At 50.2% G+C, this 23,852-nt stretch overlaps 2 protein-coding genes across 6 annotated transcripts in view; one reads left to right on the top strand and one right to left on the bottom strand.

The window, feature by feature from the left end:
- The window catches only part of CDK5RAP1 (CDK5 regulatory subunit associated protein 1), a 230,485-nt gene that overhangs the window by 98,354 nt on the left and 108,279 nt on the right, over positions 1-23,852 (top strand). The window lies entirely within an intron of this gene.
- BPIFB1 (BPI fold containing family B member 1) lies at positions 1,502-22,845 on the bottom strand. 2 transcript variants are annotated; one of them, XM_058685312.1, is made up of 16 exons: positions 22,776-22,845; positions 20,321-20,477; positions 19,203-19,344; positions 18,489-18,596; positions 17,421-17,570; positions 16,585-16,666; positions 13,571-13,634; positions 11,707-11,792; positions 10,533-10,712; positions 9,550-9,603; positions 8,876-9,034; positions 6,990-7,057; positions 6,447-6,492; positions 5,501-5,564; positions 4,485-4,561; positions 1,502-1,603 (listed from the first exon to the last, which is right to left on the bottom strand). In XM_058685312.1, the coding sequence occupies exons 2-16, from the start codon at positions 20,433-20,435 to the stop codon at positions 1,571-1,573; spliced, it is 1,428 nt and encodes a 475-aa protein (XP_058541295.1). In that variant the 5' UTR covers positions 20,436-20,477; positions 22,776-22,845; the 3' UTR covers positions 1,502-1,570. The 2 variants fall into 2 exon arrangements, with proteins under 2 accessions (XP_058541295.1, XP_058541294.1); XM_058685311.1 differs by having other exon boundaries at positions 22,670-22,778.

Below are 23,852 nucleotides of genomic sequence, written 5' to 3'. Positions count from 1 at the left end.
GGGGTTGGAGTTGCCCCCTGCCCCAGGCGGTGAGGAAGCGGGTTATTTATCCATCAACCTCCAGGAAGCCCCTCCTCCAGAAAGAGGTCATGGGTGGCTGGAACCTGGGAGCCATGGCTATTTCGGAGAAGTGCCTCAGACTGGGCGTTGGAGCCACTGTCCTCTGAAGGGTCGTGGGTGGAACAGGGATCCCATCATTGGAACCAGATGGGGCCAAAGACCAGAGAGAGGCCCTGCCCCATCTTCCAGGCTCCTCGAAGCCCCCCTTCCCCTCAGATCCTTGCACGACCCTAGGGAGCCAGGAGGGACCTGCCCCAGACAAGATGGAGGTTGACTTTCTCATCTTCCTGGTCAGAGATGGTTCAAACCTCAGACTCAGTACGATTTAGAGAAACAGTGGAATGTGATGTGTGGAGAACAGATGGCAAAGTTGTGTCTGGGAGTTGGGGGTGTATGTGGAAGCTGCGGAGCCTGGCACTCAGCAACTGCCCAGCAAGTGTTTGCTGACCCTGTGTAAGTGTCTCGAGCAGGGTCTTGTCCTGTCCCCTGGTGTCCCTCTTGGCCTCGCCCATGTCTTGTAGATAGGAGAAGTTCCTTCCTGGCTGCCTTCCCAGGCTGTCACCATTCGCCTGACTGTTTACACCCTGAAGGTGGTAATGCCTTTTCCTGAAATACCCAATGTCCCATCCTCTGAGGTCCTTTGTGTACCTGAAGACCTCTGTGTCCTGGGGTAAGCCTGAGTCTAGAGAACAGGGGCCCTATTGTCTGTCTTGAACCTGCTAACATCAGGGAGACAATGGCAGTCACACATTGTCCAAGTGGGAGGGGCCTTTAGTGATAAGGCCCAACATCCTGAAGTCCAGGTAACAATAGTGACGATGACATCACCCACAGATGACATTGTCTGAGTACCTTCCATGTGCCAGGAACACTTCTCTCTCATTTCATCCTCATGATAGCCATTCAAGGTGGGGACTACGATTCTCCTCATTTTGTAGAGAGGGAAACTGAGGCCCATAGAGGGGAAGCCATATCCCAAGGGTCAAACTACTGTTGAGGGGTCATGCCAGAATTCAAACCCTAGTTCATTTCTCTCCAGAGTCACACTGTTCAGAGAGCCCTCAATCCATCACACTGTCTAGATCAACAAAACATGTGTCCCCCACCAAAGAGATGGTCCCACCATTGGTGTTATTGAGGCTGGCACAGAAGGAAGGAGGGCACAAATGACTGCCTTATTCCTGAAACCCGGGGAAGCAGCCATGATCTTGGATGTTATCTTTATATAGTCCACGCACGGCCCAGGCATAGCTCGGGCATAGGCCAGATTGGCTGAGATGTGCCTAAACATGACTCAGATGTGGCTTGGATGTTCAGTTCCCAAACCTGCAAATGACTCCTGAGTTGGGACAAAGATACACTCCACGCTGTAGGAGTCACAGACAAGTATTTATTTATTGCAGAGAGAGACAGTCTACAGAGCTGGCTTCCATACTCCTACTGGGACCCAGCCTGCCCTGGATGGCCATCATCCAAGTCTTCACGGGAGACAAGAGGGTGGTCCAGGGCTCTACTGGGAGGCCGGGGTGATCACAAGAGAATCCTTGAGTTGGAGGAGAAAAACCAATTCAGTGTTTTACCCCCTACCTTGTTGTGGTTTATGCTGGTGTGTGTTCCACAAGGTGACCGCTGGTTTTGGGAATCATGACCCTGAACTCACACAGAATTCTTAGAAGGGTCAGAGGAGTAGGGTCTGTCTGTGAACAGTGATGCTGTGTAGGGGTCTGGAGCACAGGTAAAGTGTCTGCATGCAAAGTATGGGATTGTGTAGGACTGTCATACCCGAGCCCAGGTGATCACCAAAACTCCCCAAGAAGTTTCATAAAATGCAGATACTTAGGTGTATTCACTGGGTCCAGGCAAGCTAACTTTTTAACAATGCTCTTCTTGTTTTTTTAAACTAAATGTGATGGAAGGAACTTAACCTATTAGATTTCCCCCAATACTTTATTATGATAATTATTAAACAGAGCAAAGTGGAAAGAATTTTCCAGTGAACACTTGTATATTTAGCACCTAGTTTCTGTCATTAGCTTTTTCTAAACCATACTTGCTTTATCCCATATCTATCCACTTATTCATTCCTCTGGCTAGCTTTTAAAACATATACACATCTATAAAAAGGGAATCGATGGACTGCTATCTCAAAACAAATGAATAGAGCAAAACAGGAAACTTGGAAACAGACCCAAAGAATGAAACGATACCTTTCCAACCCAAAGTACAAATGATGGAGCATGCAATGCAAGTTGATTTAAAAAAAAAAAAATAGAGGAAAGTAGCTAAATGCCTCCTAAGAAGAGATATGTGAAATAAACCAAGCTCTAGCCATTTAGTTGTATGGACACTGCTGTTCATCCAACATGAGTTGAGTGTAGTATGTATTTTAGATAAACTGCTTATATTTTAACTGGATCATTGCAATGTAGTCCGTTAGAGTAAGACCTGTGTATTCATACGTCTGCTGGGTTTTATGGATGAGAAAGCTGGGCTCAGGCTGAAGGACCTGCCTGAGGTCCATGGCTAGAGAGAGGCAGAGCCGGGATTGAAATGGTCCTCTGGTTTCTGAGTCTAGACTTTCAGCCTCTCTCTGTACTATCCACAGCGCTGTCCTTGTTTTTGTCCATCGCAGCCAGCTGAAGGGTAGACACAGATTTTGGGGGTGGGCAGCTGGTAGTAAGTCATCCACAACTTGCCTTGGAAGCTAGTTAACAAAGCCTCCTACCCTGCCACCAATGTGATCTCGTGGCATGTGGCGAGGCATTTCTGAGACTTCTTTCCTTTGTGAATTTCTCCAGAACTTAATAATTCAGGAATTCACTGATACCAATCCACAACTTTAGGAAAATCAGGACTAATAGGAGTTTGGCCTTCTGGCCTTAGGTTGGACACCTTGGCCATGGAAGGGTGGGCAATCACCTGTGGATTTTCTTTTCTTTTTTTAATTTTCTTTTTATTTATTTATTTAAAAAATTTTAATGTTTTATTTATTTTTGAGAGAGAGAGAGAGAGACAGAGAGACAGAGCACAAGCAGGGGAGGGGCAGAGAGAGGGAGACACAGAATCTGAAACAGGCTCCAGGCTCTGAATTGTCAGCACAGAGCCTGACGCGGGGCTCGAACTCACAGACTGGGAGATCATGACCTGAGTCGAAGTCAGACACTTAACTGACTGAGCCACCCAGGTGCCCCTCTTTTTCTTTTTTCTTTTTTTTTAAATCTTATTTATTTTGAAAGAGGGAGAGAGAGACCAAGAGAGAGAGAATCCCAAGCAGGCTCTGTGCTGCTTAACAGAGACTGATGCGGGGCTTGATCTCTCATGAACTGTGTGATCATGACCTCAGCTGAAATCAAGAGTTGGACATTCAACCGACTGAGCCACCCAACCTCCCTGGATTTTCTTAATTCTGAATAATTCTGCTTTCAGGGCACCTGGGTAGCTCAGTTGGTTAAGCATCCTATTCTTAGTTTCAGTTCAGGTCATGATCTCACGGTTTTGTGGGTTTGGGGCCTGCATCAGGCTCCGCATCAGTGCGGAGCCTGCTTGAGATTCTCGGTCTCTCTGTCTCTCTCTCTCTGCTCCTCCCCAACTCATGCTGTCTCTGTCTCTCTCAAAATAAGTAAATAAACTAAAAAAAAAAAATCTGCTTTCAATGTCTCCCCCACCTAGAGTGGACTAGAAACTCCAAGAAGGCAGGGGTTTCTGTCTGTTTTGTTCACTGTTGTGATCAGTGCCTGGTACACAGTAAGTGCTTAATAAATGCCTGCTGACTGGCTGGCTGACTGAGAGGAGCCCACCTCACTGTCATCGGCTCCTGCAGAAGTTGGGGACCAAAGCAGGTGTTATGAGGGCAGGTGCAGAGTGCAAATCCCAACTTTGCCACCTATTGTGTGTGTCCTTGGAAATGGATTTGTCATTCACGAGTCTCAGTTTCTCTGTCTGCAAAATGGGGATATACCACATAGGGTGAGTGTGAAGACTGAACAAGATGCTGTTGAATGGCACAGAGTGATTATGGGCTATTAAATATTGTTAATGATAATATTTGGGGGTGGGAGTGATGCTGTGATAGCCTCACTCCCTAGTAGGTGTCAAGGGGACATTGCTCAGCGAGCATCTATTGAGCATTTACTGTGTGCCAAGCCTTACTGAATGAATGAACAAATGAATGAGTGAATGAATGAATGAATGAATGAGTAACAGGTAGAACAGAAAGAGCCGGAGACGAATGCACCCCAGGCTAGGACAGTCGCACTCTTACACTTATAGATGAAGAAGTGAGGCCACGAGAAAAGAAGGGACTTGTCCAAGGCCCCCCATGAGTGACCAGTGGGGTCAGCATTGGAGTGCGGGCCCTACCTCCCAGCTCAGGGCTCCCCCAGCAACTGTGCCCTCCCTGGGGCAGGATGTTTAATCCCACTCACCTTGGTAAGAAAGCTCGAAGCTTCCTCGAATCCCAAGGCCTTCACCATCGGTATCGAGATCCCGGATCTTAGTTTGCCTGAAATAACGAATGTGGTCAGAGACTGGGGTGGGATAGAGCAGCCGTGGGCAGGGAACTCGGGACCTGGCACACCCAATTCGGACTGTGCCTCATGCTTCTTGCCGGTTCTCTGGCCCCAGCATCCACCCAGGCTCATCTCCCCTCCCCGTGCTTCCAGCACAGTAGCTGGTAGCTCCAAAGGGCACTCTTCACCTCCTCCCACATTTCTGCTAAAGAACAGCCAGAATGACTGTTCTGTCATAAGGAATGACCTCCCTGTCATTCACAAGGGAGGTGCCTGTACGTTGAGATTTCCTACTCTAATAAAATAATGAAAAAGATGTCGTTGGCATAGGTTAGTAATTCACGTCTCCCTCCCCAACTTGGGGCTTAAGTAGAGTAATTCCACCTTTTCTCTTGACTTCCACCTCTAGTAACACAAATAACAATGCAAACATCAGGAATAGTTAAGAGACGTTGAGACCCAACTGTGCCAGGCACCGCTTTCAGCCCCTTAAAATCATCGTCTCCTTTATGTGCCTGAGCAAGGTACTTTTATTTTCCCATTTTACAGATGGAGAAACTGAGGATGATAAGGCAGCTTGCTCAAGGCCAGGTAGCCAACAAGAAGGGGAATCGGGACTTGAACCCAGGTCTACCTGAGGCACCTAGAGCATGTCCTAGTTGTCTGTTTACACCTCTGTCTCTCTGCCATCAGCCCTGTGAGGCGGGAGCATTGCCTGGTTTGTCTTTGCATGCCTATGTACTGGCACTAGTAAAGGAACTGGGCTGGAAAGTTGGAGATGGGAGAGGTCATTTCTAGTTGGGTGACCAGGAAGGCTTCCTGGAGGAGGTGGAATTTGACAGAAAGTGAGATGCAGGCGGGCAGAGTGGAGCATCCACCCTCAAAGCCCTAGGGAGTGGGGGGGGGGGGGGATGGACGGCAAAGGGACACACCATTCTGGTTTGGCAGTAGGACGGAGTTGAGGATCTCAGTGGTGACGTTTTTCAGAAGTTCAGGCTGTGAGAGAGAGGGGCATTGTTACCATGGCTGAGGATCCAGAGTCCTCCCCCCCCCCCCCGCCCCCCTCCCCCCCCAGCTATTCCTAGAATGGGTATGGCCCAGCCCCAGGATCAGGGCAGCCAGGAGACATACTGGAATCCCAGGCCTCTGCCAGTGAGAGCTGTGAGGGATCCAGGGGACCAGACATACTGGGACCAGACATACAAACCCATCTGGGGGATTGGGGAATATTAGAGGGATGCACTCCCTGCCCTCAGGGGCTCCACTGCTCTGTTCTAGCTGAATTTGCCCTGGGGGAATTTCACCCTGGTTCCCAACTTTTGACTTCTCTGGTGAAGCCAGAAGTTCTGATTTTCATGTGAGAACCTCCCCACTTAAAAATTAGCCAAAAAAAAAAAAAAAAAATTAAAAAACAAAACAAAACATGAGGACCAAAAAACAAAACAAAACGAAACCATGGCAGGAGACAGGAAGCAGCCAGTTTGAGATCCCTGATCCACTCTGTCTCAGCTGGGGAAACAGAGGACCTCAGGGAAGGGGCTGTCCAGGGTCACTGAGATGAGTCTACATGAGCAAAATGAGATTGCAAAAAGAAGGGATTTGTTTTCTCATTTAGGACCAAAATGTTACAGAAGAAAAGTAATTGTGTATCTGTGAGCATTTAGCACGTTCTCAGCTGTGTCCGGCATATAGCAGGTGCTCAGTAAACACCATAGCCGGGAGGTTGGACTTTGTGGCTGATAACGTGGAGGCTGGCCAGCCCACCACGGGGCTGCCTATGGGGACCTTGTTCGAAGCAAATCCTGGTCAATGTCTGTCTTTGAAATGGACCATCCCGGGCTGTCCCCTGTGCCCCAGGGACAATCTATTAATACTCACGTTGAACAGGCCAATGCCTGAGTTCATCAAGTGGATTCGATCAGAACTGCAACAGAAGATGCCAGTGAGAATGGCCCCTCAGAGGCTCATTCATTCACTCATTCATTCACTCACTCAACAACTATTTATGGAGCACCTACTATGTAGAGCTTGACTTGTTCCAGCAGGCTCTAGTTTGCAACCCCTGAACTCCCTTTGGGGCAACAGGAGGGCTATGGGGTGTGGGGAGAAGTACAAGAGGCAGCTGGAGCCCTGTGCTTCTGGGCTTGGGGTCAGCATCTGGGCTTGACTGTCAAAGCCACTGTCCTGGAGGTGTTTAGAATGAGCTGAGGGGATGGTGCTGGGCAGGCTGTTCCCATGGCTGCTGCAAGGCCACTTTCCTTTCTTTCCCTTTCTCGGACATTTGGTCCCCAAAGCGGGATAGTCCAGGCAAGGTCGCCTTTCTGCCCATCTAGGAGTAGCCTTTATTCCATCCATGCTCACGCCCCAGAGATTCGAAACATCCCACTGGTCACAGGGTGAGACAGTGATTTACATGTTTACCTGATTTCGTTAAAGCTGAGCATAAGTCGGTCATCTCTGGTGTAAAACTGAGCTTCTGAGCTGGCTTCCTGCAATGAGAGAAGCCCAGGCCCCATTTCTTTCAGGAGTTGCGTCAAGCATGGGCTGTGAGGTTATAGAAGGAGGATCTGGGGTCAGGTCGACACTGTCTAGATCTCAGCTACTGGCTCTGACTTTGGGAAAGGGTTTGGCCTCTCTGGGCCTCGCTTTCCTCTTCTATTAAATGAGACAGTATTTGTACCCACCGTCTGCTGACCAGATTACAACATGGGGTTGTTGTGGGCAATGATGATGATGATTACAGCTGTCGATATGCACAGAGCCCTCATTGTGTGTCAGGCAGTGTTTTAGTAACTTTATCTGATTATCTCCTTTGAGCCTCACAACCCCGTGAAGAGGCTCCTATTATTACCCCATTGTAAAGGTGAGGAAACTGAGGGACAAAGAAGACCAGTAAGCCTCCAGTAAATATTAACCCTTGTTATTATTGGAAGGTCAGTAGCTAGCAAGGTCTCCAATATGGGCATCAAAGATATACATCAACTTGACCTGTGGGCTGGGTGAGCCTGAGGGCAGAGCCAGGCTCCAGCTCCAGGTCGGATGCACCCAGAGACCAGACTTGTCCTGCAGGCCTGGGCTTGATGGCCTTTTGAAAAGTGTCTGCCATTGGCCAAGGAGGGGCCAAGTCAATAAAGAGCGAGGCTGGCATGGGCAGTCCCTTCCTCCTGCTGGTTGCGGGGTCAGAATATCCTTTAACATAGGAAGCCAGGGCACTGTGCATCCTGTATTCTTTGTGAACAGTACCCCCTGACAGTGTGGGTGAACAACCTGCACAACTATACGCAGCAACCGTGCTGTAAGGAGAGTGTCAACTTTAGTCTACCAACAGCCGGATACTTCCAGACTCCTAGGTTAAGCATGGTTCCAGTGCCCAAACACGAATCCTGCCTTGTCTTTTCCCTTTGCCCTTTGCCCTCTGTCGTGGATGTGGTTGGGGCCCCACTCAGATCTCCTCTATGGGACTCTCTGGCAGCTCTCCCCGATAAATTACTTTTGTAAGAATCCTTCTCTTAGGCTCTGTTTCTAGGGCCCGACCCTAAGATACCATACTATTGGGATTGTCCTTTGGGGACCCCCCACCTCTATACCTTTACCCACAGAGTCCCCCTGCTAAATGGAAACTCTGAGATGTGACCTGCTGGGGTTACTGAGAAAATCAATCAAGAACTTACTTGGAGCTGATTTAGTTCTGCTCATACTTCAGAAGAGGAATTACCCTTCTCCCCCTCAGTCTGTGTGGTTTGGATACAGCCAAACTCCCGACTCAGGTGTATTTTTCTAGCCACACTGATTGGTTCAAGAATGGGCACATGACCCAAGCTCATCCAATGAGAGTTAGCTTTGGGACTTTTGCTGCAACTACCCGGAGGAAAAGAGGCTGGTTCAGCTGATGTTGCCAACCTGATATCTTGATACAGCTTCGGGCACTTCCATGAGGAGATAATCTGTCTGAGGATGAAGGCAGCACATAGGAAAACACAGCTTCCAGGTGGGAAGAGAAGAACGAACATGCCATTGTTTGAGCACCTGGATCCAGCTATTTCTGAAGCTAGACTGTCTGGACTTTTCAGTTATATGAACTAATACAATTCCTTCTGTGCATGTGAATTAAGTTTCTTCCTAAAGATCCTAACTAATAAAGTCATAGGACCAGAGTTGGACCAAAGCTCCTGGTTGCTGGTTCAGAACTCCCCCTCCCCCATCCCTGCCAAGAGTGCTGGAAACAGCAAAGCGAGAGGGGGTGAATAAGACCAGTGAGTAGGAAGGTCCCCCAGGTTGCTGCTCGTGCCATAGACAATTGGACTCACAATGCCCAGGGTGAAGAAGGGGCGGTGGGCTTCATTGGTGGCGAATACTTCCAGCACGATCAATTGGGCCACCTTGGCAGTACCCTGATCCAGAAGGAGATCTGGGGTCTCTTGAGTTAGGATCTTCACCATCTGTGTGGGCCCCAGCTGATCCGCAGCCTGGAAAGATATGAGATCCGCATGAGGCCTCCCAAGTGCCTCCCCATGGCTCACAGGCCCCATGTAGCCCCTGTGACCTGGCTCCTGTCCACCTTCCTGGCCTCCCTACTTCCTTTCTGTACTTCAGCCACTGTCCTTCTCTCAGAGCCTGGAACGAATTCTTGTTCTCCCCATCTCACAGCCCTTGGTCTTGCTTCTCCCTGTTTGGAATACCCTTCTCTTCAGAGAAGCCCTCTCTAATTTCCTGGATTATATCAGGTGTCCCAGTAATGCCCTCATAACCCCTAGAATCTATCCCTTGTCACCACACTTGTAACTGAAATATTATCTGTGTAATATTGATGCAGGTCACACTGTCTTGTTAGAATGAAACTCTGTGAGGACAGGGACCCGGTCTGCTGCAGACACTAGGGCTGGAAGGAAACAGAACAGTCCTACATGTATTTTACTCCTCGGAGGACAGTGCACAGATCACAGCGAGCACCCATCAAACTGCAGACAGCGAATGGACCAACCTTGGTACTGATCACCTTGATGCCGGACTTCAACTGGCGAGCCAGCTCAGGAAGCTGAGGATGAGGGGAAGGCAGAGTGGGTCAGCTGGAGGGGAAAGGGAGGCACACCTCCAGCAGCCCCATTGCCCAGATCCCCAGACCCCCAGAAAACCTGGTGGGTCTGATGGTCCAGGCCCCATGACTGTCACTGGTGGAAAACAGCCCCTATGTCAGCTGCTGCGGGGCATGGGGTTCTCACTGGCCTGGCGTTTTACTGTGAGTTGGTGGTTCTGGGTCTTGGGCAGCTCCCTGCTCCCTGAGGACATAGAGAAGTGACCCAATTCTTACTATTGTCATGAATGTGGTTGCCAGTGACCATTCCTCTTTTCTCATCGTTTTGGTCCCTTACTCTTGAGTTCTAATCTCCAAGACCTTGGTTATCTGTTGCCTGTCAGCTGACCCGAACTCCTGCCACCCTCCCATAGCTTTGGGCCTCAGTTTCCCCATTGGTCATTCGAGAGGAGGTGACACACTCCAGCTGATGGGTGGTGATTGTCTGCTACGCTGGGTTAATATAAGGATTCTGGGGCCGTGTTGGCATCTAGGCTCAATTGTAAGGGGGATCCTGATTGATTAGTGATGTCTGCCGTAGGCTCCATAGTGGACAGCAGGGGCACGATTGCTGTCCCAGGACCACTCAATATCTAGGATGCCCTTTGGCTTGACAGGACTCTTATTTGGTAGAGGAAGCGGCTGTATCAGGTTCCAGAGGACAGAACTGGGTCTGGCGCTGGATGTTACAAGGAAAGTTGCAGCTTTAGAGCCATATGTTAGAGTCAGGGTCTGTTTGAGGAGGGGGTGAGCTCTTCATTACTGGAGGGACTTAAACTGAGCCTGACAGGGGATTACTGCTCAGAGGCTTAGGGCAGTCCTTGAGGCCCCTTGATTCAGGAAATTCCCATGATGTAGCAGAGGGGGCCCCGTCCTCTCGTGCCAAGACTTACCACATAGTCCAACAGGACTACGAGTTCTTCTTGAGGGAGCAAGGCAGCTACCGCAGCATTCACCACATCCTGCCTCACAGTGAGGCTGAAAGGGGTGTTGTCCAGGGCGGGCACCGTTAGGGAAACTGCAGACTCTTTGAACCACTTGGTCACATTTCCTTGAGAGTTCACCAACTTGGCCTAAAGAGACACAAAGCAGAGAGTTGGCTGGGAACCTTAACTCCAAAGTCTTAGCCAATAGCAACCTAGAAGAAAATGACACCATTCATCCTGTTTCCCTTTTTGCATTTGCTGACTGGAAGCTTAGCCTGGAATTCAGTATCTTGCCCGAGGTGATGAGTTATCTCAGGTGGCCAGCAACCTCTACTCCTCTAGCACCCCTCAGTTAATCTCTGTTTTTAAAACCTAGATACCTTATTTAGCATTTAGGTTTTAAGTTCTTAGATATCTCAGAAACCCTTTGGGTGAAGGGAAAATTCAAAACTGCAACAAAATCGATTAAAATGTCTGATTGTGACAGCTTCCCAAAAGATCCGTGAAAACTGGCCTGGGATTCAGGCTTTCCAGGTTGGCCAGGTCCCTCAGGGACTCCAGCCCCAGTGTGAGTGCACGGCCTCACATTTTACAGACAGCTGACAGTTACTGGCCCCCTCTGCCTGCCACTTCATCTTCTTGGTGACTTTATTGTCTACATTTTACTGATGGGGAAACTGAGCCTCAGCGAGGTGACAAAACTTGCCCAAAGTCACACAGCCAGGGAGTTGTGGAGCTGGGAGAGAAACTTAGGTCTGTGTGATCCCCAGTGATGGGTCTTGGTCCTGGGCTCTTGTTTCAAAGTCGTCAGATATTTGGGGTTTGGCAGGGCTTGCCTGAGAAGAAGGCCAAGAGCACTGGTGCATACTCTGGCCTCTGAGTGGGGAAAACAGGGTCGGAGGACAGATCACTGGGGCTGACGTTCTGCGTGTAGCCCTTGGATTCCACCTGCTGGCGTTCCTCCATCAAGATGGTGTGCGTGGGACACGTTCGGCCCGTGGAGATTTTTCTAAATCAGCCTGCGTGTCCTAACCCTGAGCGGTATCTTCTCCCCTGAAACAGACCCGTGGTGTCTGATCTTTGGCGGTCAGAGAAGGGCAGTGATGTCCCTGCTGTACTTTTGAGGCCCCATGACACTCACCCCCAGCTTCAGCTGGATAACATTACCCTTGATGGCAGGAGACAGAGGGTCAAACTCCAGGTGGTTAGAGCCGAGGGAAATGGGCGCTGCTTGGGACAAGAAGAAAGTTCTGTGAGGGAGGAGGGCAGTATTGGACAGGGCGCTTTGGGGGCTGCATTCGGCCAGTTGGGCTTTCTGTTTGTAGGGAGGAGCAGGAATAGCAGTGTTGATAATGATGATGGGAATGACATTTACTGAGCGTATGTCAAGCACCACAGGCTGTGCTAAACCTTTACACTTACACTCATTTGGTCTTTGCAGTAACCTTAGCAGGTAGGACCTATTATTACCCCCATTTTACAGATGGGAAAACTGAGGCTCAGAAGAGCAAAATGACTTGCTCAAGGTCATACTGTGAAAGGATTTGAACCCAGTCGGTCCTGTGCCAGAGTCCTGGTTTGGAACAAGACTGAACTATTGCTTATAACTCTCCACCTCCTCCAGGGGATGGTGATCTGCATACATCCCCCCCCCCCCCCCCCCCCCAGAGTACCTGGTGCACGCCCATCTATGCAAAGGATTGCTTGTGTTTGCCTCAGGATTCCCCACTTGGCCGCCAGGTGGCAGTGGTGTCTCATCTGCCCTGGCTGTTGGGCCCGGGAATGGGCGGGGCTGCAGAGGGGTTCAGGGACAGGCGGGGGCAGTGAATCCTTGGATCCCCCGCTCCCCTGGAGAGACCTCCTGCCCTGCTCCTGAGGAAAAGAGGGGCCAGACAGACTTTCCTTTGAGCCTCAGTAGCCTTGGCTAGTCTGTTCCTACCTCTGAACCTCAATTTTCTCCTCTTAAAATGGGGGTAGGTATAACAGTAATACGTGCTTCGTAGGTTTACAGGACTGGTACCTATTTAAGTTGGCCCATATATGAAGGACTCCAGACTTGGAACTTGCAGAATTGAGTTCAAACCTTCCTCATCCCTAATTTCCTCTGTGAACTTGGAAAATGACTTAATTTCTCTGAGCCTCAGTTTTCTTATCTGTGAAGTGGGGTAATGATGGCCACTTGATGGAATTATCTGAGGAGTCACTGAGGCAGTGTATATAAAACACCCAGCCCAGTAGGTGCTTTGTGGGTGTTCAATGTGTACTAATTCCATTCTTCTCTCCCCTCTCCTCCATGGTCACCCTTTGAGTGAGCTTCTTCAGATCCTGAAACAGTGGATGGTAGAATTTTCTTCTTCCTGCTAATCCCCACTCTGAGACCTCTGAGGACAGTACAGTTGTGATGTAGGGACAGAAGCCTGGGTCCTCCCATCTCTGCTACTCTTGGGAAGGGAGAAACGACCTCCTTCCTGAGCACACATTTTGTCTTTTCCCTTGTTTTCTCTCCTCAATAAGCCCACAGTAATTGCTATAGCATCTGTTCATTCATTCATTCACTCATTCATCCATTCAGCTCACATTTGCAAACTCTTCTCTGTGCCAGGCAGAGAGCACCTGCCGTGTGCCTGGGACTTTCCTGTAGACTTGTAATCCTCACTAACAATCTTGTGAGGTAGGGATGTATGAGCCCCATTTTACAGATGAGGAAAGTGAGGATAAGGAAGTGGAGTGGCTTTCCCAAAGTGATAGAACAAGTCAGTGGCAGACCTGGGATTTGAACTTGGAAATCTGGCTCACATAAACTTGCACATGGTAGGTCCTTGTGAAGTCACAGCTGTGGTGAATTCCTGTCTGCTTATCTTTGGGAGGGATCCATGGATGCTCATTCACTTGCTGCTGGGCCAAGTTACTGTGCAGATGTGACTTGGGAGGCTTCTTCTGGGCAGAGCCAGAGCGTGGAGGCCAGCTTGGCAGCAAAGGAAAAAGGTGGGAGAGAGCTCACCTACCCCTCACCAGGCTCAGGAGGTCCACATGCATGTCCTCAAAGGCCTCCTTGATCACAGGACACAGCTGCAACAGCACAAATGCAGAGACTCCATTACTGAGGGGCCGGACCCTAACCCCAAGTGATCCGTGTCTGGCCCACCCAGCCTGAGCCCATGTGTCCATGGCCATAGAGGTTTTTGCCTATGGGATTGAGGACTTGGTGTTGTGTCCGCTCCGCCAGCCATCCGTGCCGTCCGGAGCCCTCCCCAGCCCCTGGTGTTGCCTGGGATCTTTTGCAGTGGTTTGTCCCTTCCCCTATGTCCACGATGTGCCTGGCCAGCCAGCTGCCCTCCCCATCAGACTCTTTGTCCTGTTCACAGGAGCCCATGTTTTCCATAAGAGGGAAATGGAGAATTCATTTCTTCATTCACTTACTTATTCAACCACTGTTTACTGAGTTCCTTCTGCATGTCAGACTCTAGAACAGGGGCGGGCAAGGCAGACCCAGCCAGACTCATGAACAATCTCTGTGCCTTTTGTGGGTTTCTAGCTCCAACACGTCCCTTTGCCCAGTGAGCTCTTCTTCCCCTAAGACTGCTAGCAGTTCTCAGCAGGGGGCTGATTTTGTTGCCTAGGAGATATTTGGAACTTTCTGGAGACATTTTTAGTTGTCACAACTGGGGAGAGGGTTTATCAACATCTAGTGGATAGAGGCCAGGGATGCCACTAAACACCCCCACAGAGTGTGGGACAGCTCCCACAACAAAGAATTATATGACTCAACTGTCAGTAACGCTGAAGGTAAGAAGCTCTGGTCTAACCTAATCCTGGCCTCACCTATTTTGCTTAAGGAGAAGGTTAAACCTTTCACTCACTTGCTCATGGGACTCCAGAGCCTTGTTCTCTGCTCTAGGCAGCACATTTTCTAGGGCAGTGCACTGAGATTTTGTCACTTTGTCTTAGATGCAATATCCCTGGTGGAAGAATCTTCTGCTTGATCACCCATTGCCACTCTTGAGAGAGGACAGTGCACTTTGAGAAACTTTTCCTATGAAAGTTTTTTTATGAACAGTTAACTTTTTTCTGTGAAAAACGCGTTCCCTGCCCCCAGCTGCTTTGCCAACCCAGAACCCAGGGAGGATGAGGGGCTTGGGCTCGGAGACCCACTCACCTGCCAGGGACCAGCCTGTTCCTCATGGGAAGGGTGTCGCTGGCAATCATCTCTCACAACTCTCTTTCTTTCATTTCCACCAGTGGCTCTCAACCCTAACTACCCATTAGAATCGTCTGGGATACCAGCTAGAACCCTCTAGGATACTAGGGCGCCACCCACACCCATGACATTGGAGTATCTATCAGTATTTTAAAAAGCTATCCCAGGTTGTTCTGATGTGCAGCTGGGGCTGGGGCCCACATATTTACACTGGAAAGGGCTTCAGCATTTTCTAGATGGGCTCCTGTCAGATTTAAGCATGCTGTGCCTTTTCTCTTCGTTTCAGGCAAAATTTTCACATGACCACTGAATCAAATCCACTGAGTCACAGTGGGGAAACGATAGTGATTAACAAAATGCCAATTTTCTTGAATCATTCATTATACTTAACTTTCACCCTTAAAAAGAGATATTATGCAAAAAACATTTTTATGCCATATTTTCTAGTGGAAAATACATTTTTAGCTGGTGAAGTATGATGCCAGTTAAAATATGATTTTGTTGGAGACTGGGAAAAAATTTCTAGCTGGGTCCTCCTTTAAGAAACTCCTACCTCTAAGCAGAAATAAAATCTTAAAAGAAAAAAATATCTCAAGTAAGAAGAGACAAATTTTACAAAATTCTTCATTTTCAGATTCTTTTTAGAAGTCTCTCTGCATGGTTTAGTAAAGTATTAAGTATGATGCAGCTATTACAATAATTATGAATGTTATATAGTGGCATAGAACATGTGTATAGCTTAAGGACTATTATATTGATGCTGAGAAGAGCCACATAAAACTATAAATGCATATGGATGGAGATTGGAAGGCAATATATACACAAAAGAGAGAATAGGTGCCAAGTTAAGGTAGAAGGATTATGGGCACTTTCCCCCCAAGTCATTTCAGTGATTATATCACCTTTTCAATTCAAAAAAGTTTTATTATAAAGAACATCAGTTATCTGACAAGGTGTTTTGATCTCCAGGAGGCCCACTGTGGTGAACCCATCTTGAAATTTACAGTGGAAATCAATGGTCAAAGTGAATGAATCCAACTTACAGTTATAATTCACTGTATATGTGCCCTATAAGGGACATATACACTGAGATTAACGTATGTTTATTGCCTCAGAAAGATAGATCCAGCAGGGCCTGGTGGGGGACAGACCCCTGAAGACCACAGGTTGATCAGGTTGATAGGAGACTCATGTATGCTAGAACCAGCCTGGACCACTTTGCAAGGGCCAAGTGTTAAGTTTTCAGGAATTTCTGAGCCATGTGCTAAACCCAGACGTTATTAAAAATCAAATTCTAAATAAATAACTAAATAAAACTAAATAAAATAAATAAAAGCAAAGCTCATGAGAATTCAAAACTCATCACTTCCTGATTACTTTGTTATATTTTACTCTTATCTATTGCTCTTGAGGTTATTTACGTCTCTTGTATCCGTGTGGCAGAAATACCATACAATAGTGTGCTCCTGTGCCATTCTTCCCAACTCTGCTCAGTGACATCACATTAGTAGCTTGAAATTGGCCTCAGAGGAAGTGTTTATACCAGAGAAATCAGCAAGTGCTTCAAATCAGGCTTCCTTTCCCCTCAACCTCTCTAGAGTCGGTTGTTAATAATTTATCAGCACATCGCTGTTCAAGGCCTCCTGGGTGACTTCTGGCAGTTCTGTTACCTTTGCCTCAATGAGCCACTGAAAGAATGGTCAGGCCCAGAGTTTTCCTAACTCAAGGAGACACGGGGCCCTTAGCACCAGCTTGCAGTTCCACCCCAGACCCACAGGGGGAGCAATCTTTGCAGGCCAGAGAGGCCGTGATTCCACTTACCTGGGTTTTCACCAGTTTGGGCAGGGCTGGCACCAGGAGGCTCATGACCTTGTTGGCTAAGGAGTTGACCAGAAAGGAGAGCCTTGCGGAGAGGAGAAGGGGAGAGAGATTAGGAAGGGCCAGAGATGATGCTGTTTTATAGAAGGGAACACAGAGCCCAGGGGAAGAAGACACTTGCTCATGGTCACACAGCACGGAGTGTGGAGTAGACCCCCAGCCAGATGTAGATGGTGGCAGAGACTTCTCACGAACTAGGGGCTGGGGGTTGTCTTTAGAAATGTGTGCTGGAGACTGGGATGATGGCATTGGCATTTGTCCCCATTCTCCTGATAAGAAGTGGAGGAAAGCACGTTTTTGAGCACCAGCTGTTTGCCATGCACTGTGGGGAATGCTTATGGCTGCAGCCCGATCTCGTCCTGTCACTGTGGCCTGGAAGCGGAGGCATAGGGATGCACCTTGCCAGCATTGCACAGACAGTGAATGAAGACGATGCATTTGCCTGACTCCAAAGTGTGTTTTTACCCAATGCTCCACTCAAGGCTGCCTGAGGTGGTTTGAGGCGCCCTAGGAATGTGGCTCCTCTCCGCCTTCAAATGTTTGCCCCACTTCCTGGCATGATGCCTGAAATCCCACCATCCTTGATTCAGCTCTTGATGTCTTGAACTTTCTTTGGCATCACAGATTCCCTGGAAGGAGCTTCAGCCAAGAGTCAGGAGGGATATAAGTCCCTTTCTTTCTCTGGGCTTCAGTGTTCTCCAACTGTAAAATGGGGGAAGGCCACCACCTGGTCCCCTCCCGGGCACGGTGGGAACCCGGAGGCAGGTGGCCACACTCACTTTTGCAGCAGGCTGATGCGCAGGCTCCCATGGCTATTGGAGCAGTCCTCGAGGACGAGGTGGGTGTGGCCCCTCTCACTGGCGTTCACTGTGATGATGGCTTGGACCTCTGTCTGCATGTGCATCTCCACGATGGTCTTGACCAGGGGCCTGGGAGTGGAGGTGTCCGTGCTGTCTCAGCCCCAGGTCCGGGCAAACATGCCGTCTGTCTCTCTCACCTCCCAGCTCAAGCGCCTCTGCTGATTCTCTGCATCTCCCCCAGTTTCTACCCCACCATGTCCCAGGCTCAGGGTTTGGATCCCTCTCCTGGTTTAAATCCTCTGCATATGTCAACAGCTCCCAAACTGATACCCAACTCTGTACCCAGATGTCTTGACAGGTGCTGCAAATTTAACATGTACAAAATTGAACTCCAGCTCCTTCCCCAAACCTGCTCCTCTCATGATCGTTCCCGTCTTGGTTGCTGACCACTCCATCCTGCCAGTTGCACAGGCAAAATCCCTGGGGACAGTCTTGACCTCTCTCAATCTCTCTCTCTCTCTCTCTCTCTCTCTCTCTCTCTCTCTCTCTCTCTGACATTCTGTCCATCAGAAAATCCTGTTTCTTCTACCTACCTCTGAAACATATTCAGAGTCTGATCACTGCTCACCACCTTCCTGCCTCCAAACCCTGGTCCAAGCCATCGCTGGCTCCTCCTGAATGTAACAGTACGCCCTCCCTTCTGGACACCCTCCCTGCCTCCAAACACACAGCCAGAGGGATTCTTTAAAAGTTAAATCATGTCTTGTCCCTCCTCTGCTCAGAACCCTCCATGGTTCCCATTTCACTCAGTAAAAGCCAAGTCTTCACCTTGGCCCACAAAGCGCCACAAAGCCCTCACCTCCCACCATTCTCTCCCCCTCTCTCCACTCTCTTTGCCATTCTTTGGACAAAGCAGGTGCCTCAGGATCTTTGCACTTGCTCTTCCCTCTGCTTGGGACTCTCTTTACCAGATACCTGCCTGGAGAAAAGGGGCGATGTGTAAATGAACCTGTCAGGCCTGCTGTGTCTGACTGAGGAGACACTCACGTGTTGAGTCCAGCCACCATGTCCAGGGGGATCTTGACCGCCAGCCCTTGGCCTTCATCTGAGGGTTGCACCAGCAGTTGGAGGATGTTGGCTGAGGTGACTTTCAGCCTAGGTGGGACATGGGAGACATGAGATTCATGCCTTATGCTCAGCTGAGTATTATCCCCAAACCTGCCCACTGCATCTTTCCTGTCTCCCCTGGTGGCCAGCCAGGGGTTTCTGGCCAGCAGCTGGACCTAAGTCCTGTCCCCTGACTCCTCGCCAGCATGGCCTGGCCCCCTCCCTCCCTGTCACCACTGCTCAAAATGCTCCCATGATTCCCCCATGTTGGAGACTAATCCCAGTTCCTTGGGCTGACTGGGAAGACTCTTTGTGACGTGGCCCCGCTGACCTCCGTCCTCACCTTGGGGGCTTGAGTGCCAGCTCTTCTGACGGACTCTCACCCGTCTGTGCCTTTGCCCAGGCTGGTCCCACTGCCTGGAATGCCATTTTCTTCTTGTCTTCTGGTGAGCACGGAGTCATTGGCTCTCCTGTTACCTCCACTGAGAAGTGTCACTCTATCCCTTCACTCTCCTACCCCAGGGGAACTTCCTCTGGGGTCACCCTGTTAGGGTACCTGTGTCACTCTCTTATGGTCATCGTTAACTCCTCTGGGAGCTTCTGAAGGAGGTGTGGGGAACGAGCTAGCGCCTAGGTCTGTCCCGCTCCACTCACCAGATGATATGGTTCAGGATGGAGTTCACCAGGTTGCCGAGTATGGGGATGCCCCCGGCTGGCTTCTCCCGTATGGTGCTGAGCAGTGGCAGCTGCTGGAGGATGTTGACGGCGTCGTGATCCTTCAGCTCCTGTGTCAGCCCTGGAGGCAGATCCTAGAGATCAGGGTCCAGCAGGAGGGGCAAGACGGACGGCATGGCAGTGGCTTCAGGCTGGGAGGGGGCATCGCTCAGGGCTACCTGGACCCGGATGTAAGGGCAAGGGGATGGATGACCGTCTGCTGTGGAGACATGGCTTTGAGGATGATGGTCTAGATGAGCCGTTTTCACATAAAGACGAAGGTAGGGGCATAGGTGGGACCATTCACGCTCTGAGCATTGCCAGCCTCTGCGGGAACACTGGCCAGGATACCGGCGTATGGACCTGCATCCCACCCGCCAGCTGGCAGCAAGCTCTGGAGCCAAGAGGCAGGGAACCCACAAGACTGTGTTGGGGCTGGTTTTGCTGCCAAAGCACACTTGCTAACAATTCTCTGGCACCCACATCATATGGGCCTGTTGTCCAAAGAGCCTCAGGTGCCGAGCTGAGATAGGAGAAGCCGGGAGTCCTGGGTTCTGGTCCCTGCTGGACTTTCCCCCCGCGGCCAGAGCCCATTTGGCTTGTATGAAGAGCAGGTCAGAAGTTCCAGCTGCTCCAGAGGCAGCTCCAGAAGCAGCCCTCAGCCCATGACTGATGGGAATCGCGGTATAAATACCCCAGCTCCCTCAGCCCGCATCTTTTTGTCTGCTCCGTGACGATGGAGGTGGGCCCCGTAAATATTCCTCCTCTGCCAGCTGGCAAAATGTGGAGCCTTGTCCATGGAGGCTCTGGAGGGACGTAAAGAAGGAAGGGGCCCAGTGGAATCATGGAATTTAAGGGAGGATCTTGGAATCGTGGACTCTTGAGATCATAGACACTCCTAATCTTTATAACTCATCCTCTCGAGTCTCACCCTGGATCTGGAATCACAGCTGTGCCTTGCACACCCCCAGTGATGGGGGACTCCCTCCCTCCTTCGGAGGGCCACTCCACCTGCCCTCTTGCCTTATGGCAGTGAGGCTTGGGCAGCGGAGACTTACTCTCTTTGATGACTTCACGGCCGAGGCTAAGAACCGCAGGGGGGCGGAGGGTGGTTTCAGCCAAAGTCACTGCCAGCAAACCACAGAGGAGGGTGAAGGTTAATGGGCCAGCCATCTTTCTGGGGATCGGTGAGCAGCGCGTGATAGGTGAAGGAACCTGGGGTGAGCACAGAAGGCCCTGTTAGCTGGGCAGAGAGGTCAAGGACAGGCCCACCATGCCTGGTGACTTGGGGCATAAAGTCCAGAAGAGGCTGTTTAGTGATGTGGTTAAGAGTGTGGGCTCTGGAGCCCGACTTTTGGGTCTGTGTCCTGCCTCTGCCACTAGGTGCTAGTTGTGTGGCCTTAGATAATCAGTTTAGCCTCTCTGCCTCAGTTTTCTCATCTAGCAAATGGGCCTAATGAAATAGTACCTGCCTTCATAGAGTCTGGCACTTAAAACCCTCTACAATCCAACCTTGGCCAGCTTCACCTCCTGCTTATTCCCCTCTTGCTCTATAAAGTTCCAGTCATTCCAAACTGCTCGAAGTTCCCAGAATATAACCCCATTCTCTCCTGTTTCTGTGCCTTTGTTCTAACTCTTCCTGCTTCCGGTAGTGTGTTTCCCCTTCCTTATCTGCCTGCTGAACTCTTATTCATCCTTTAAACTCTGCTCACATTTCCCTTTCTCTGTAAAGTTTTTCCCTTCCTGCAGTCAGAGGCCCTGGACTATGCTTGGAGAAATGCTGCCTTGGGGACTGCTGTGTGCCCAGGACAGGACGTTTGGAAAAGGGAGGGCAATGGTTATTCAGGTAGGACGCAAAGTGGGCAGGAAATTTGCTTGATTGATGTGAAGGGGCCTGAGAAGGGATAGGTGGCTGCTTGAACCCAGGGAGAGAAGGGCAGAGAGAGGGAGGAAGAGGCCCGTGGGTGCCTCCTGGCAGAGGGACTTGGCTGCTCCTTGGCTGCTCTTTGCCCTCCATGGGGCAGAGCGTCAGCCCCTGGAAGCTGGTCCTGAGCCCTCCAGCCTGCACCCTGGCTCAGTCTCCAAGCCCCCAGGCAAACTTCTGCCTCCTGCTTGGAGGGAGGGAAGATGCTGACCTGGAGATCCAAGCCCTTGCTTGGCTCAGCATGTGGGTTTCTTGCTGCCAAAGACAAGCATGGCATCTGGATGGCATGTGTCTCTCGGCTAGGGCAACACGAGCTCTCCGAGACACTTGCTATAATGGTTCAACATCTGTCTCCCAGACTGGGCTGTGAGCTCTGGGAGGAGTGTTGGGTCTACCTGCTCCCCATTGTGTCCCAAGCACCTGGCATTGTGTCCCAAACACCTGTGGGTGTCTAATAAATAAATGGTTGCTGAATGAATGAATGGCCTCGGGAGCCTTGGGAAAATGGGGAATCTGAGCCAGCCCAACCGAGCAGGTCTGGGCCATCAAGACTGAGAGTGGAGGAGAAATATCATGGGCCTCAGGGCCCATGATAGACCCGAGCTGGAGGCCTGCTGCTACCACTTGCTGTGTGATCTTGGGCAAATGACTTACCCTCTCTGAGCCTCAGTTTTCCATCTGTAAAAATAAGGGGTAATTATAGTACTTGTATCACAGCGTTGTTGGGAAGATTGAATGAGCCACAAGTGTTCATGCGTATTGGCTGTTTTTAATACTGGGGTCAGAAGGAACCACCTTGGAATCAAAGCCAGAAGGTAAGAGAGGTAGTGCCCGGCACCCTGCTCTTCTGCCCAGGAAGCCCCCACCCCACTCCATAATCTTTTTCTTTCAAACACCCTGACCCTATTTCCCTTCATGATCTTTGCACACCACCCTGTCCTCTGATCAGAGTGCTCAGGGAGCCAATAGTATGGTAGCATCCCCTCCTGTGGAAAAGTGTCTCCTCCCCAGATCCAAGCACCATACCCACACCCGCCACATCATGCCTCACCTCCTGGCCTTTGCTTATGCGATTCCCTTTACAATGGGATGCCTTTCTCTCTTCCTTTGTCCAGCCAACTTCTGCTTGGCTTCTCAAGTGACATGCCACCTCTTCCAGGAAGCCTTTCTTGACTGCTCTTTACCACAATGTCCCTGGTCTTTCCTTGAGCACAGCATGTATCACACTGGCCCATGTTGGGAATTACTTGAGGGCCCGGTTAGTCTGATACTTCTCTTTGTCCCCAGAATCACTCCAGCATAGAGCTGGGCACAGAATAATTGGTGTGTGCAGGGTGGGTTTATGTCATTGGGATCAGGCCAAGGAAAGACTCAGCCAGTCCAGTTCCTTCGTCACTGCTCTTTGGTCTTCTGGGCAAGGGAGCTGAGAGCTGAGAGCCTCTACCCTCTACTAGGAGGGTCCTAGTGGACTAAGGGAGCTTACCTCCAGGCCAGGCCTCCCTCCTGGTCTTGACCTGCCTGCAACAGGTGTCTCCAGCTTAGAACCTTTCTGGTGCCCTAGGCTTTCGGGCCGTTTCCTACACCTTTACCTGGACACGCCGGAGTCCTCAGTCTTCTCTCCTCGGACACTGGGTCTGGAAGTCTAACCTTATATCTTACACACCCCAGTCTGGGAAGTCACCCTTTGCATTTGGGCTGAGACCTTGGGCTGGGCTGAGGTCTCCAAGGTAAATATTTGTGGCTGCTGGTGAACCACATCCCTGCCTGGAGGCAGCCTTGGGACTCCAGCTTCCCAGGATTTGGAGAGAGGAGGGTCTGGGCCGCCATGAGGGGTGGGCGGGGCGCTGGGGCACCTGGCAGAGGAACTGAATCAGGCACAGTGTGGCCTGTGAAAGGGGCTCCCTGCCTTCTGGACAATCACTCCCACGGGGACAATGATGAGAACGGTAGCAGTGACGATGTATTAAGTGCCTACAACATGGCAGGTGCCACCCTAGGCTTTACATTGGTCATGTCGATGGAACCTCGTCCCCACCAGGATCAGTACCATTATCACAACGTCACCACGGAGGAACCTGCCTCACACAGTCAGCAAATGGCAGAACCAGGATTCAGCCAGAACTCTGACTTCAAAACCTATCTGGGGATGTCTCTACAGCTTGGCAGATATAAAAGGTCCTGAGGACAGTCTGGGTCCGCGTCCTAGCTCCACCATTTCCATGATATGTGACTTGGGGGACATTCCCTAACTTCTCCAAGTCTCAGCTTTTCATCTGGGAAATGGGAACAATAGTAGCACCCACGTACTAGTATGCTGAGAGGAGCACAGCGGACACGGCTCAGAGCGTAGGTCCTGGCACAGAGTACGTGCTCAATAAATGTGAGTGGCTGTTGCTGTGTTATCGCTGCTTGTAATAGGATGGGCCTTCCTTTGCTGTGTGACCCTGGGGAAAGTACTTCACCTCTCTGGGCCTCGGTGTCCTCATCGATACGGTGGGGATGATATAGTAGCACCTCCCGCACAGGCTGCTGAGAGCGTGAACTGAGGTGCATGCTCACGTAGCACTTAGCAAGTACTTTCAGTGATTCACTGGGCAATGATTATACCCACTGTGCCTTGCGTCCGCCTTCAGGAATCTCCGCGAGCATGTGTGGAACGAATGAGT

The sequence above is a fragment of the Neofelis nebulosa genome, chromosome 9, assembly GCF_028018385.1.
Source record: "Neofelis nebulosa isolate mNeoNeb1 chromosome 9, mNeoNeb1.pri, whole genome shotgun sequence".
NCBI lineage: Eukaryota > Metazoa > Chordata > Mammalia > Carnivora > Felidae > Neofelis > Neofelis nebulosa.
Note: the sequence above shows the minus strand (reverse complement) of the source record. Positions and strands in the feature narration are given on the sequence as shown.

Excerpts from the sequence above, each read along its gene's own strand:
- BPIFB1 (XM_058685312.1), bottom strand. The coding sequence starts at position 20,435 with ATGGCTGGCCCATTAACCTTCACCCTCCTCTGTGGTTTGCTGGCAGTG. Across the intron at positions 19,345-20,320 it reads CCGTGAAGTCATCAAAGAGA|GGCTGACACAGGAGCTGAAG; the intron begins GTAAGTCTCCGC and ends ATCTGCCTCCAG. Across the intron at positions 5,565-6,446 it reads CAGGCATTGGCCTGTTCAAC|CCTGAACTTCTGAAAAACGT; the intron begins GTGAGTATTAAT and ends TCTCTCTCACAG.